This window comes from Myripristis murdjan, chromosome 5, assembly GCF_902150065.1.
Source record: "Myripristis murdjan chromosome 5, fMyrMur1.1, whole genome shotgun sequence".
Lineage (NCBI taxonomy): Eukaryota > Metazoa > Chordata > Actinopteri > Holocentriformes > Holocentridae > Myripristis > Myripristis murdjan.
The window spans coordinates 6,087,026-6,099,595 of NC_043984.1; the positions used below are offsets into that span (position 1 = coordinate 6,087,026).

Genomic DNA, 12,570 nt, shown 5'->3' on the forward strand with positions numbered 1-12,570 from the left:
ATATTTTTTTTTTTTTTTTTAAATTTCAGCCTGGGACCCTGTCTTGGGATTTGGGTTCATTAAAACGTACTCTAACTTGTCATGCTGGACTTCAGCACAAGTCAGCCAAGGGCCCATTTTCACTCCCAACCCACACTGAACGAAACCGAGGGCTGGGGTGAGATTGACAAAGCTTGACGATTAAAAAGCTGTTAAGAGATTAAACACAGCGCTATAACAAATGTCATTTATTTAAAATGAAATATAACTCAATATCTCATTATTTTCATAGCTCCATGAATCCCAAGTAATGGCTGGATGATTGAGCATAAGTGCCAAATGTGGAGTATTAGGGGCAAGCTATTAGTTACAAGCTGAGTGCCCTTTCCAATTAGTTCTCCAAATATCTTTCTGTTTAAGAGTTATGCTTTTGAGAGGCTCTCTGTGATTATGCATGTGAAATCACGGAGGCCCACAAAGAGCTCCCAGTGCTCTCTCATACAGTCGAAACCTCAATGGTATAATGTTACTAGGCAACAAACTTTTATTCAATACAAAGGCAGACAGTAAACAGAACTTTTGAGTAGTATTGCTGAGTAATTATAAAGTTTAGCTTTGTCAAGTAAAATCTGCATCATCCAAGGCTTAAGTGCAGTTGATATTTTCTGGGCAAGCTGCAAAGCCAGAATCTGTCATTTTTTTGCCCTCTAAAGCTATTAAAAACAAAACCTAATCTCACCGCATATAAGTATAAGCTTAAATAAATACTGTAGCAATGTTTGACTTTGCAGCTTTGCCAGTAAGTGAAAACATGAGTCATGAGTCATGAGGTGACAGTTCTCTAATTGGCCACTGGTGAAGCTGTCATCATCAGCAGTCATCTGACTGCCATTCAGTGTCATTGTTAAATTGCCACTGTGTTCTGTGGACGACCATGCTGTCTGGGAATCTTGTTTTCCTTGTTCTTAGCGGCTGTGTCCATGCCTGTCTGTATCACATTTTTTTAGATGGATATCATGGCTTCTCTGTACATGTATATTGCAGTCCACTGGTGCCCAAAGAGTCAGGTCCATGTGCGTAGAATCAGCCCATGTTAAGTCAAGGACAGCAGGTTGATGTCGTAGCAGCCATCCACCTGTTTCAAAACACACAAATGTTTCCTTTTTCTCATTTTTGTAAACATTTTGTTCCATATCATTCAAGCACAGTAGACAATTTCTTCATAAGATGAATGTGCAGGGACTACATCTGAGATCAAAGCACCTCAAAGAATGCATGAATATGGCATTGTGTTCGAATCTGTAAAAGGTGCATTTGTATTGTGTTGACAGTGGAGTGACAAACTGGTACTTAGAGCAGAGATGTGATGGCTTTTATCTGTCGAGAATCGCAAGAAAGGGGGCGTCTGCTGTTATGTTTAATGATGTAAGTTATGCTAGAGAAAAAGCAAAGTGCTATCACTCATCTTGGGTCATCTCACTTTGGTGAGATTTGCAGAATGCAAGGACAGATCTGCCTGGCAAAGCACGAAAATCAACATTTTGTTTGCAATATTGATGGATAGGATGTTTTTTTTTAGTTGCCCATGTAGATTACTGTTTTGGCAGTATATTTTGTGTTTGTAGTCAGTCATGTTGTTGGGTAACATTGGATAAAATATGATGAATTAGTAGGTGCTGGAACCAATGATGCATATATATGACAGTAGATGAATTTATGAATATAGAGGAAGAAGTGCTATCTGTAAGACATAAGTACTAAGAAGCATTTATTATATGTGTTTGGCTCACGTCAAAGCGTCCGATGGAGGCGGTGGTCTGGTTGGTCTGCATCACCTCAGTTAGAGCCCACATCTGCTGGATGCTGGATGATACAGTCTGGGGGTCTGGGAGACCCTGAGACACAGGAAGACAGATCTCAGATACAAGCAGTCAAGCTGTATGCACACACGCACGCACGCACACACACACACACACACACACACACACACACACACACACATAGCCTTAAGTTAACAAAATGTGTACCTCCAGGTCAGGGTGTTGGTCAACAAGGGTCAGGTCAGACAGCCAATCCGAGACCTCTCTCTCTGGGCTCTGGAGGGAGGCACATCAGTACATCAATTTGATTTCACAAGGTTGTTTTCTCAAGTTCAAACCATAATGGAAAAGTTTATTCTGTTGCAGTTTCAGTTCACACTCCACAACTGCAAAAGTCCTGGGTCTGGTCAACAGAAGTCACATGTATTCACTGGCGGCTTGTTTATTGGGCATATAGAGTTTTACTAATATGTCATCTTGTTAGGTGACAAATTTTGAGAAGGGTCTATCTGCATGGAGCCTCACAGTGCAGCTGCACATAAAAGTATGAAAAAATAAATAAGCACTCCTACTCACAAATTATAGTATCAAAATAAGTTTCCCTTAAAATTGAAATTAAAATAAAATACAGATAACTTCAGTAAGTAATTATTAAGTAAGTAATCGACCACTAAAATAAAGTACAGGCAAAACTGAGGTAACCGCAGTCATGACAAAAAAACTGCAGTTTTAGTGAATGATAAACAAAGCGATTATTTTGAACAGGTACAAGTTTAACAAGTATTTTTAACACATATTCGGCATTTTGTCTTTTTCTTTTTCTCCTACATTTGCTTCTCTCTCTCACTGAATATAAGCACTTCCTGCTGTAAAATTGCTTTGATTGGCCAAGATGGTTGAGTGATTTAAATAACGCTCAGGAGCGAGACATGGAGATACAGTCACCATAACAAACCACAAAACTGTAAAAACTTTGCCAGCTGTTTCATGGTCCAGGTGGAGCCATTACTGGGTCTGGACCTGGACTGGAGTCCAGTAATTGGTGATACCTGGTGTAGAGCATATTACTTATTAAAATAACTGCAATGCAATGAGCAATTCATTATGTTTTTCCAAGGAATAATACATGCAAATAAAAGTACTACCTGATAAGTATCAATGCATTAAGAATTTACTGATGTATTCTGTCATGCATGTTTTGGGTCAAACATTTCCGGTATTCTGTTCACTGTGAGTCTGCTGTCCTGATCACACATCTTTTAACTAAGCAGCTTCTTCATCAGCAAGATCATAAATCACAATGCACATTGTTTCTCCTGTTTCAAGCTCATTAGAATAATGCAAATTATTTGTTGTTTTAAGTCTTAACAAGCCTCAACTTTTTTCTGCCTTTAGTGTCGTTAAGAGCCAAATACACTTAAAACAGATTGTTTTAAACACTGTTTAACACTGTTTCTAATTTAATTTCCTTACTCTTTATGTAACAGTCAGCACACCAGAATTACAATGACAAAATTCTGTAGAAGTAGAATCTAAGAGACTACAGGAGAATGGAGGGAAACTACATAGCCCCTGGAATAAAACTATAGACAAACAGCACGAATTTTCAGCCATGTTGTTGTTTCGTTGTTTTGTGGCTCTGACTTCTCAAACAAACTTTCAAGCTATGGAGAACACCACCCAACTGCATGCCTTTAGGAAATGATGTTTTCTGTTAATGAAATTCAGTTTCTTTGCCTCCATCTTGTTAAATGGTTAGATGGTGCATTTCTATCTGTATTCTATCTGTAATAACTTTCTATGGTTACATCTACCTAAGTCTTCAAAGCTATGAGTGTTGAAACTGAGCTGGACATGTGTGCGTGCATGTGTGACAGCAAGGGAAAAGATGGGGGATGGCCCTGAAGTGTCCACAAGGTTAGGGTTGGTTAAAACTAACCGGCTCCACATGAGGGTGTATCTTTATTTCTTCAAGGTTGAAGGTCAGCCAGGCAGAAGACGGCTGTCTCAGGATCAGTCTCACAGACACCACATGGTCTGGCTCCACCTGCATCTGGACAATATATAATAAAGGCAAACATGAAAAATGCCATAGAGAAACGCTTCTCCAGCATTTAATGGATTAGGAACACAAAGAAGCAAGACAAATGGAGGAAAACCATAGCCTTGCATTTGATATTGAGAGAGCTCAGCATGGATGTCAGAGAAATACCTGAAATCTTGGGAATATAAATAAATAACTTTCACATCTCTACTAGAAATCAGGATGGGAAAAAACCACTAGCAACCAGCCAAAAGTGGGTACATTTTTGCTGTGGTTGGTACATTTTTCTAGCCATTAATCAGTGCACACTCGTAGACAAAGATGAGTGACTTCTGATATATTCAAATCACTTTAATTTTATCTTTTGAACTGATTAATTGTGATAAGTACAAATACATTGTTTCACAAAAAGCATTTATCACTGAAGTAAAACTAACTTTCTGTGTTTTGTAATTCATTATATGAGATCAACTATTCATCTTCTGTCCCCCAAGGGGGTCCTGATCCCCTTACTGAGAACCACTGCAGTAAAACAATGCATCTAAGGCTACACATAAAGAACAATAACCCCTAAATAGTGAGTAAACACCATTTACACTATCACTATCACTGTTCATACTATGTCAGGCTTAGAGCGTCATCTGAAGTAAACAAAAATTAAATAACCATTCACCATCTGGCTTCATTTGCATACTGAACAAGTAAGAAATAAATAGAAGAAATGAGCAATAAGTCAGTTTGTAATGTCTCCATATATCAACCAACAAAGCTTACAGTGCCTTTCTCAGGGAGTTTGTTGGTTTGACTCCAAGACCAGCTGAGAAAGAGAATAAACAACACCCAACTCTGGCAGGCTGTGTTAGCTTTATGCTCGGTAAGGAATGTTGGTTTACAGACTGTGATGTGAAATTCAGATGCAATCATATGCAGTAGGGGCCTATCATTTCATTTTGACTGGCATTATAAAGAAAAAAAATCTTGAAAATTCTTCAAGATTTGGCCTAGTAAATTAAGTTGAATCATTATTTGTGAACATGATCAACTCTCCCCTAAAACTAGGAAATCTGAAGCTCTATTCTCTGATGTCATAAACACACAAATCTTACAGCCACTAACGCCCTGATGCAAACAAATCCAGATTGTACTGCTATAGATCATAGCAATAAAATGTGATTTTCATTTTAGGGTGGAACTTCAACTTGCACATTTGTTATACAATGATATACATGCATTTTTCTCTTACAAAGTTAAATGTAAATTAATTATTGTGTGTGAGGGTGGTAGATTTATCATATTATGTAGTCAAGATGGCAATGTAAATTACCTAAAGAAATGAGGTAAATGCACACAAAAACATTGTCATGGCTTCCGACACCCACTACTAATTGTAGTCCACTGTGAATAACATGTTGCTTTCATTCATTGGGTGGGGCTCAGTTTTCTGTCTGCTGGTGGTAGTGCCACTGCATTTGGCTGTGTAGACCTTAACTGACACCACAGCTCTTGTCACAGATGGAGTATGTTAAAGCTCGATCTTTAGGTACACATTCTGCAGCAGAACAGTATCTTCTTCATTGCCTCTTACTTCCCTTGTGAAAAACATCCAAACATCCATTTTTGCCATGTATCCAAGACCTTGTCACCATGGTAGCAGGCTGAAGAGAGCAGCCCAAACATCCTTTTCCCCGACCAAATCCACCAGCTCTTCCTAGGTGATCCAAAGGCGCTCCTAGGCCAGCTAGGATATAGTGTCCCCCCAGCTAGTCCAGGTCTGCCTTGAGGTCTTTCTGCAGTCGGACGTGTCAAGCACACCTCCACAGGGAAGTGCCCCCTAACTCAATGCCTGAATTACCTCAACTGGCTCCTTTCTCTGCAGAGAGACAGAAGCACTACTCCAAGCTCCTCTGGATGTCTGAGCTCCTCACCACAATGGTCTGGTACAAAGACTGATCAGGGTAGTGGCAGTAGTTATGCAGTCAGTCAGTATGCTGCTCCATTTTACCTTCACTCATGAACAAGACCACAAGATACCTTGTGGTATCCTCCATTTGAGGCAGTAATTCACTCCCAACTTGGGAAAGTCAAACCACCATTTTCTAACACAGAATCATGGCCTCAGACTTGGATGTCCTGATCCTCATCCCAACCGCTTCACTCTCAGCTGCAAACCACCCCAGTGCATGCTTGAGGTCACAACTCAATGAAGCCAGCAGGACCATATCATCCACAAAAAGCAGAAGCGCAACCCTGAGGTCATCATACTGGACATCCTCCACAACCCAACTGTGCCTTGAAATCCTGCCCATGAAAATCACAAACAGAATTGGGAAGAAAGCACAGCCAACAAAGCGCCTTGACAGAGTCCAACACCCACTGGGAACGAGCTTGACTTAATGCCAAGAATGTGGGCACAGCTCTCAATGTGGTTATGCAAGGGCTGAATAGCTCGCAGCAGTGAACCTGACACCCTGTAGTCCCGCAGGACCCCCCACAGGACACACTTGGGGACACAGTCATAAGCCCCATGTAGATCTACAAAGTACATATAGACTGGATTGGCACATTCCCAAAACCCCTATCCATGCTAGGGTAAAGAGCTGGCCACTGTCCTAAGGCTGCTCACTACTCCACTTTCCACTTCCACTACAGTTCCACTACTGTTCCAGTGGACCAGCGGAACAGTAATGTAAAGCACATGTTAACCTAAATGTAGTGGGTATTATCTCTCAATGGCCACTAATAAAGCTGTCATTTCAAGGGTGGCAATTCCAGATGAACAAACTGAACTTCATAACCGCCAGTCACCTCAAGGTCATTCTGTTCTGCTGCTCTTTGTTGAATTTTTATCCATCACACCCTCTGCTGGCTGTCACTGGTTGTTTTTTTTGTTTTGTTTTGTTTTGTTTTTTTGTCTGTTTTTTTTTCTTTGTTTCTTTTTAACGTTTTTCATTGTGGGACAGTTGATTGAGCACACATGCTTCTTTTCAGAAAAGCTGTGACTCACATTCATGCAGTTCCACTCACTGACACCTGGGAGCAGCCTGGTATAACAACAGTCTTCTATTACTAAGCAGATGGTGGGGTTACATGCCTTGTCAAATGCAATGCATCAACAACATTTTTTTTTGGTCTGGGTGAGTGTCACCTATTAATTTTCAATGTCCACATATTCACAGCCTGTCTAGGGATTTAAACTAGTGACTGTCTGGTCACAAGGTGGTTTCTCTAACCTTTGCTGTTTGCTGCTACCCCCTCGATTTGACAAAGCAGGCATCCTTCAGGCATCTGGATCACAAGCGAAGCAGGTGGTGCTTTGCTTATAGTATTGGTTTGCTCGAGGATGTTGAAACAAACACACACCTACCTCCTTTTGTTCTGGGTATGGAGAAGAAATCCTGTGAACCTACTTCAATGTGTGGGTTGTTAATCAACTGCACACACAGCCCAGCCTACCTGTGTCCTGTGTATGGAGTAGTAGTCCTGGGATCCTCCCTCGGTGTGTGGGTTGTCCATCAGAACCAGATCTCTCAGTGCAGTGCACCACTTAGCAGGGGCCTCTTGTCCTGGGATCCTCCTCAACACCCGCACAGTCAAAAAGGCTGTGTAGTAGTTTTTAAAGGTAATATCCTCAATCTGGAGAACAATAATAATGATAAATTCGAAATAATGGAGATAGATAGATAGATAGATAGATAGATAGATAGAGTACTTTATTAATCCCCACAATGCCATGGTGTTGGGATTATTAGCAGAAAACAGTAATAAATCAGACTTCACTCATAAGTTAATACTCCTGAAGACTAGTAATTAATTACTCTACTCATTACACTAATTTTGTGGTATTTTTGTGGTCATTTGACGTATAAATATTATAGACCTAAGCCCCTAAAAATCCAGCTTTTTAAGTTGGATTTACCTCTTTACAGGCTCATTAGTGTGCACTCTGCACAGTACTCTGATGTATCCAACATGACTTGAAGGCAGCAGAGGATGAGAGGTTTCTTTCCATAGATGTTACACCAATAAAGAGGCTAAAAAAATGTAACGCAAGTAGGGAAAGCTTCTGTTTGATCAGTTGTTTTAATGTAAGTACATAAATGGGAACATAATTTTTTTATTCCATTATAGGAAAAAGTCATGGGTTGCATTACTGTTTTTTAGGTGTTATCTGAATGCAGTGCACTCTGGAGCAGGTGAGGAGATAATGCCAGTAGATCAAGAACACTTAAGGCACTACATCACTACAGAAAATCTGATTCTAACATAGTTTAGCACAGTGGGCAGACAAGTCAAAACTGAACTGACTCATTTATAATGGATGTAGGACACTGAAGAATTCCTCTATACTGTAACTTATATAATGACAAGAACAAAGACTTAGTTAAACTTTTTTAGCCTTGGTCCCAGCTTGATTAAATTACAAGGGTGTTGATATAAATATGAATATTGTCCCCTCTAGTGATCTGCTGAGTTAAATGAAAGTTAAAAAAAAAATAATCTCGCCCTGGGTATCGAGCTCATTAAAACATGTGGATACCCAAAATAACAAGCTCACAGCCCATTATGGGTCTTAACCTACAGTTTAAGAAACACTAAATCTACCAGATAACAGTACTAACATTTAAACCTAAAGACAGCACCATCAAATTCTTGGTGGAAAAAATTCTCTAATGCATAAAGTTGCCTTAGGTAAAATCCTTTGAAGCTTCAGCATTTTGAGCTAATGAGGAGACACTCTCCATTAGAAATAACTTGACTAATTAGGTCTAAATGCTAAAAAGTAGGTCAATGACCAAAATGTCTGTCTCTCCATGGGACAGTAGTAGTATATTTTAATATAATTGGAATTTATTTCTGCTTTATTTGATACTAGTCATGGCAAAGAGGGAAGAAGATATCCAACAATGGTGATGAGCCAAATCCTCATGACTCAAATCCACATCGTCATAATGTACACAGTATTTGCTTTTGCCTGCTGTGTCACCAAGATGCCCTGAAGCCAAAGCCTTATTAAAAAAATTTGAATGTAAAATGGGACAGCGTGATCCATCCTGAACCTGAACACATAGACACATAGTGAGGGCATGAGCTAAGCAGTGCAGCCCTGCACCCCTAAGAAGAAAGGTGCTCTTCCTAAAAAGTCTACCCATTGATCAGTGGGTTGCATCATTATACTGACAGGAATAATCTGCTACATTTTCAAATCGGTAAATGTCTATTTTGCTATTGTTCATCATTGTTAATATGATACAAATATGATTAAACTGAAACTCTGTTGTGCTCTAAACTTTTTTTTTTTTTTTTTTTCATTTCTGACAGCAACACCAGGAATTTCTGTGGAACACACAGAAGATGAAATACCTTTTTATCAGGAGTAGCAATAGCATCATGCTTGAACGGACAAAGAAAACAGCACCACCTAAAGAAACTCAAATTTCACCAACAAAAATTTTAGCTAAGGTAATAGCTGTTTGTTTACTTATTGGCAGTACTGTACAGTTTTTTTTTTTTGTGTAGACATTGTAAAAATTACAATCAGAAAATATTTGATTGTTTTAATGCTTGTTAAATGTAGACAAATGAAGCTTTCTTGACTTTTGGGGGAAGAAAATAAATGAATGAATAAATACATAAAATAATACCCTAATAACATGTGACCTGACTCGTGGTAGAACTACCTGCTCAACAATGAGACAAGAGAGATTCGTGTCACTGTTTTAGGTTCAGAATGGGTTTCCTGTGGTATGCTAAAATTCCCATTCAAAGCAAGAGAAAATATTTTTTCCACATTGGCTGGTGAATCTAAAACCTGACCACCAGTTTTCTGTTTTGATTATTTCATTTTTGAAATGGTGGTTGGTTGCCTGGCAAATTGAGTAGCATAGTAAAAAATAAATAAATAAATAACAGCCAGTACTTCCAAGCCTTGTGTTTATTCTCCATCTTGTGTGTGGGTTCTTAACAATTTATGGACACAGAGAAGTCAAAGCTTTTACAAGCCTTCATGTAGTGAATGAAAGCTGGATATGCAGTGGTTGGCATCGATACTGGCAGGATTGTATATGCACTATATGTACTGATAAGCTTTCAGAGTTAAGTTGACTTACATTTACAGTTTTTCCGAAGGGGAGTGTGATGTCTACAACAGCGACACCGGACCGAGGCGAGTCTGTTTTGGTGTCTCCAATCTGCAGGTTGACTGGAGGTTTGATGGTGCAGGTCACAGGCTTGGTGCGGTCGCTGCTCCCACTCATCTTGATTCTGGTGCAGGGAATGAGAGTTTTACACTTAATTTAAATGCTCTTATTCCTTAAGACTTGCTGTGACTGTGTTCCTTGATTGTGATTTTAACAGTGATTTTAACAGAGATGAAAATGAAAATAAGGGTTCATCTACTGGTATTTACCATGGTTCTAGTAGACAGAAAGACAATACTTCAGTGTCACTGCTAATACCTATAGTCAGCATAAGTGGATGAAGGGTACCTGTTTTATGCAGCAAGGATATCTGCAGCCCAAAGTAGAGCATATAAATTTGAGAAAATGGTACAATTACTTGAAAAATAGCATCAACCTTGTCTGGCAAAAACATCACACCAGACTTGGTTCAAAAATATATCAGTTTACTGTGGCCTTGTTAATTTGCAAATATGAATCAAGACTTCTATTGCATTCTTGGGAGCCAGTCTGCAATGTGGCATACAAGCAGTACACCAATGAGCACTTAACTGCAGTCAAATTTCGATGTTTAGAACTGGTTAGTATGTGAATCCCACAGCCTCTTCCCTCCCATCCCTCTTCCACCAACAATGCACCATGGTGGGCACTAGCAACCATGGCAACCCGTTCTAAAAGATTTTATTGCACTAATTTGCTGCTTGCTGGATTGTCTATCCACCGAATTGGAGAGTAGCTCTGACCGATTCAGAAAACGTCTGAAAGGATGCACTTTTGCTTATGCTTTTGCCATGAGGGAACGAGTAAGAAAACTAAAGTCGAAATTATTTGGCAAAAGTGCACACAAACAGCCTCAACTGGATAAATATGCAAAAATAAACGCAACAAATGTATCACAGACGGGGTATGGATTTCGCCTTGCCTAGGATGCTTACACACACACTTTGTCCAACACCAGTAAAAATATTAGAAAGCAATAGCTCTTTTCTTTTACTAGCACCATGGACAGCGACACTTTCCCGCTGACTCAGACAACAGGCTGCATCTAGTCTGGAACTTTCCACCGACTGCCAGCCGTATTTATGTCATGAAGCTTCAGTGATATGTCTAAATTGTATAAAACACACACAGTTGTCAGGACAGCAGGATGCTGACACTGCAGGACGGGACGTTAGCAAGCTAGGTGCTAATGCTGTCGACATTATTCTTACTATCTAGCGCTCGTAGCTAAGTAATACAGTGACGCTGTAATAGTTAATTGCTTGCCTTTAGTTTACAGAGAGCAGTGCCGTCTTCTGTGAGTCAAGGGCGAAAGCTGTTGTAATGAAATGAAATGCTTAAGGTTGCAACTGGTGACATGCTAAGGATGCTGTATGTTTTACTTCCTGGCTGTTACCAAGGCGACAGGAGAGTCTTAAAGGGCCAGGAGCGGAGTCAGGAGGCAGGGCGGGTATCAGCTGTCTGAGCGCTGATGCAGCTCACTCATGGCTGGGCAGGGACAGACTCCTATTATCACTCTGCTAGCTGTGGACACACTGATCTGAGCCACCACGCTTTTCTTTAGAGAGAAGGATTTGGTTGAAATTCTTTCTTTAGTAGCGCGTTCACAATATGTGCCTTGCTTTTTATTTATTTATTTATTTTTTTAAATCAGCTTTTCTTTGCTGATCTGGGGTTGCACTCTGCTATTTTGTATTTTCGGCGAAAAAAATTTCATTATTGTTTCCTCCCGTGTATTCACTGGTGAAAGGGATTAAACAAGTCAATTTAAGTTAATTTAAGGTGTATGAGTCCTTAGAGTAGCAAATTAAGGCATGGCCATCAGTTTTTGGTCTGGGCAATGCAGGCTGTTCCCTCAAAACTGAATAAAAATTAAATATTTTATGAAACTTAAGTGTTTCAGCCACAGTGAGGGAATCAGGTTGGGATTAGAGGGACTCCACAGCTCTGTTGAATGTCCTCAGATGTCCTTGTGTTATTACTGCATGCAGGCAGCTGAGGGCAGCCTTGCTCCATGGATTACACCATGGACAGGAAACCATAAGCCTCGGAGGGCAGAGAGTCTGCAGGCTTTCTTTCACATGCTTGCCTTTCCCTGGGTTAGACTGACAGGTAGAGACTGGTAGTGAGAGGGTGATGTGTTCAAATGTAAAGGCCTTGTCCTGAGCTCATTACATCATCCAAGTCTCCACAGTCAACTTAAAACATCCCTATTTCTAAAAATGATGTCTGATCATCTCCACCAGGCAGTCACACTCACCTGTTCAGCCTTGTGATCATTTACTTACCAGTCTTGTTTGGAAAAACAAAAACAAAAAACAAAATGCATTGAAAATGTGTTAAAAAAAAAAAAAAAAAAAAAGTAATTCTGAAGAAAGCAATCATTACCTAAACTTCAAGATTCACTTTGTCTAAAATTTTAATATTCCATTTAAATACCCTTTCAACGAACCATTGAGGTTATCCATTATCTTATAAAAATTGCCTTTTCTATGAATGTTCTGCTATGGACCATTTTACACAAGTAGGAACTTTTCTTCCTAGTTGTAGA

At 39.7% G+C, this 12,570-nt stretch overlaps 1 protein-coding gene across 1 annotated transcript; it reads right to left on the minus strand.

Annotated features, from left to right (window-relative positions):
- Nucleotides 1-500: 500 nt before the first annotated feature.
- On the minus strand, nt 501-11,395 carry nicn1 (nicolin 1). Its single transcript, XM_030052107.1, has 7 exons — nt 11,286-11,395; nt 9,951-10,104; nt 7,297-7,476; nt 3,739-3,852; nt 2,007-2,075; nt 1,770-1,874; nt 501-1,114 (listed from the first exon to the last, which is right to left on the minus strand). Exons 2-7 carry the CDS (start codon nt 10,095-10,097, stop codon nt 1,073-1,075), a joined length of 657 nt encoding a protein of 218 aa, XP_029907967.1. The 5' UTR covers nt 10,098-10,104; nt 11,286-11,395; the 3' UTR covers nt 501-1,072.
- Between the last annotated feature and the right edge of the window lie 1,175 nt (nt 11,396-12,570).

Coding starts and splice junctions, on each gene's coding strand:
- nicn1 (XM_030052107.1), bottom strand. CDS start 10,097: ATGAGTGGGAGCAGCGACCGCACCAAGCCTGTGACCTGCACCATCAAA. Junction 7,477..9,950: donor CCTTCGGAAAAACTGTAAAT/GTAAGTCAACTT, acceptor ATTGTTCTCCAG/ATTGAGGATATTACCTTTAA. Junction 2,076..3,738: donor TACACCCTCATGTGGAGCCG/GTTAGTTTTAAC, acceptor GCCTCCCTCCAG/AGCCCAGAGAGAGAGGTCTC.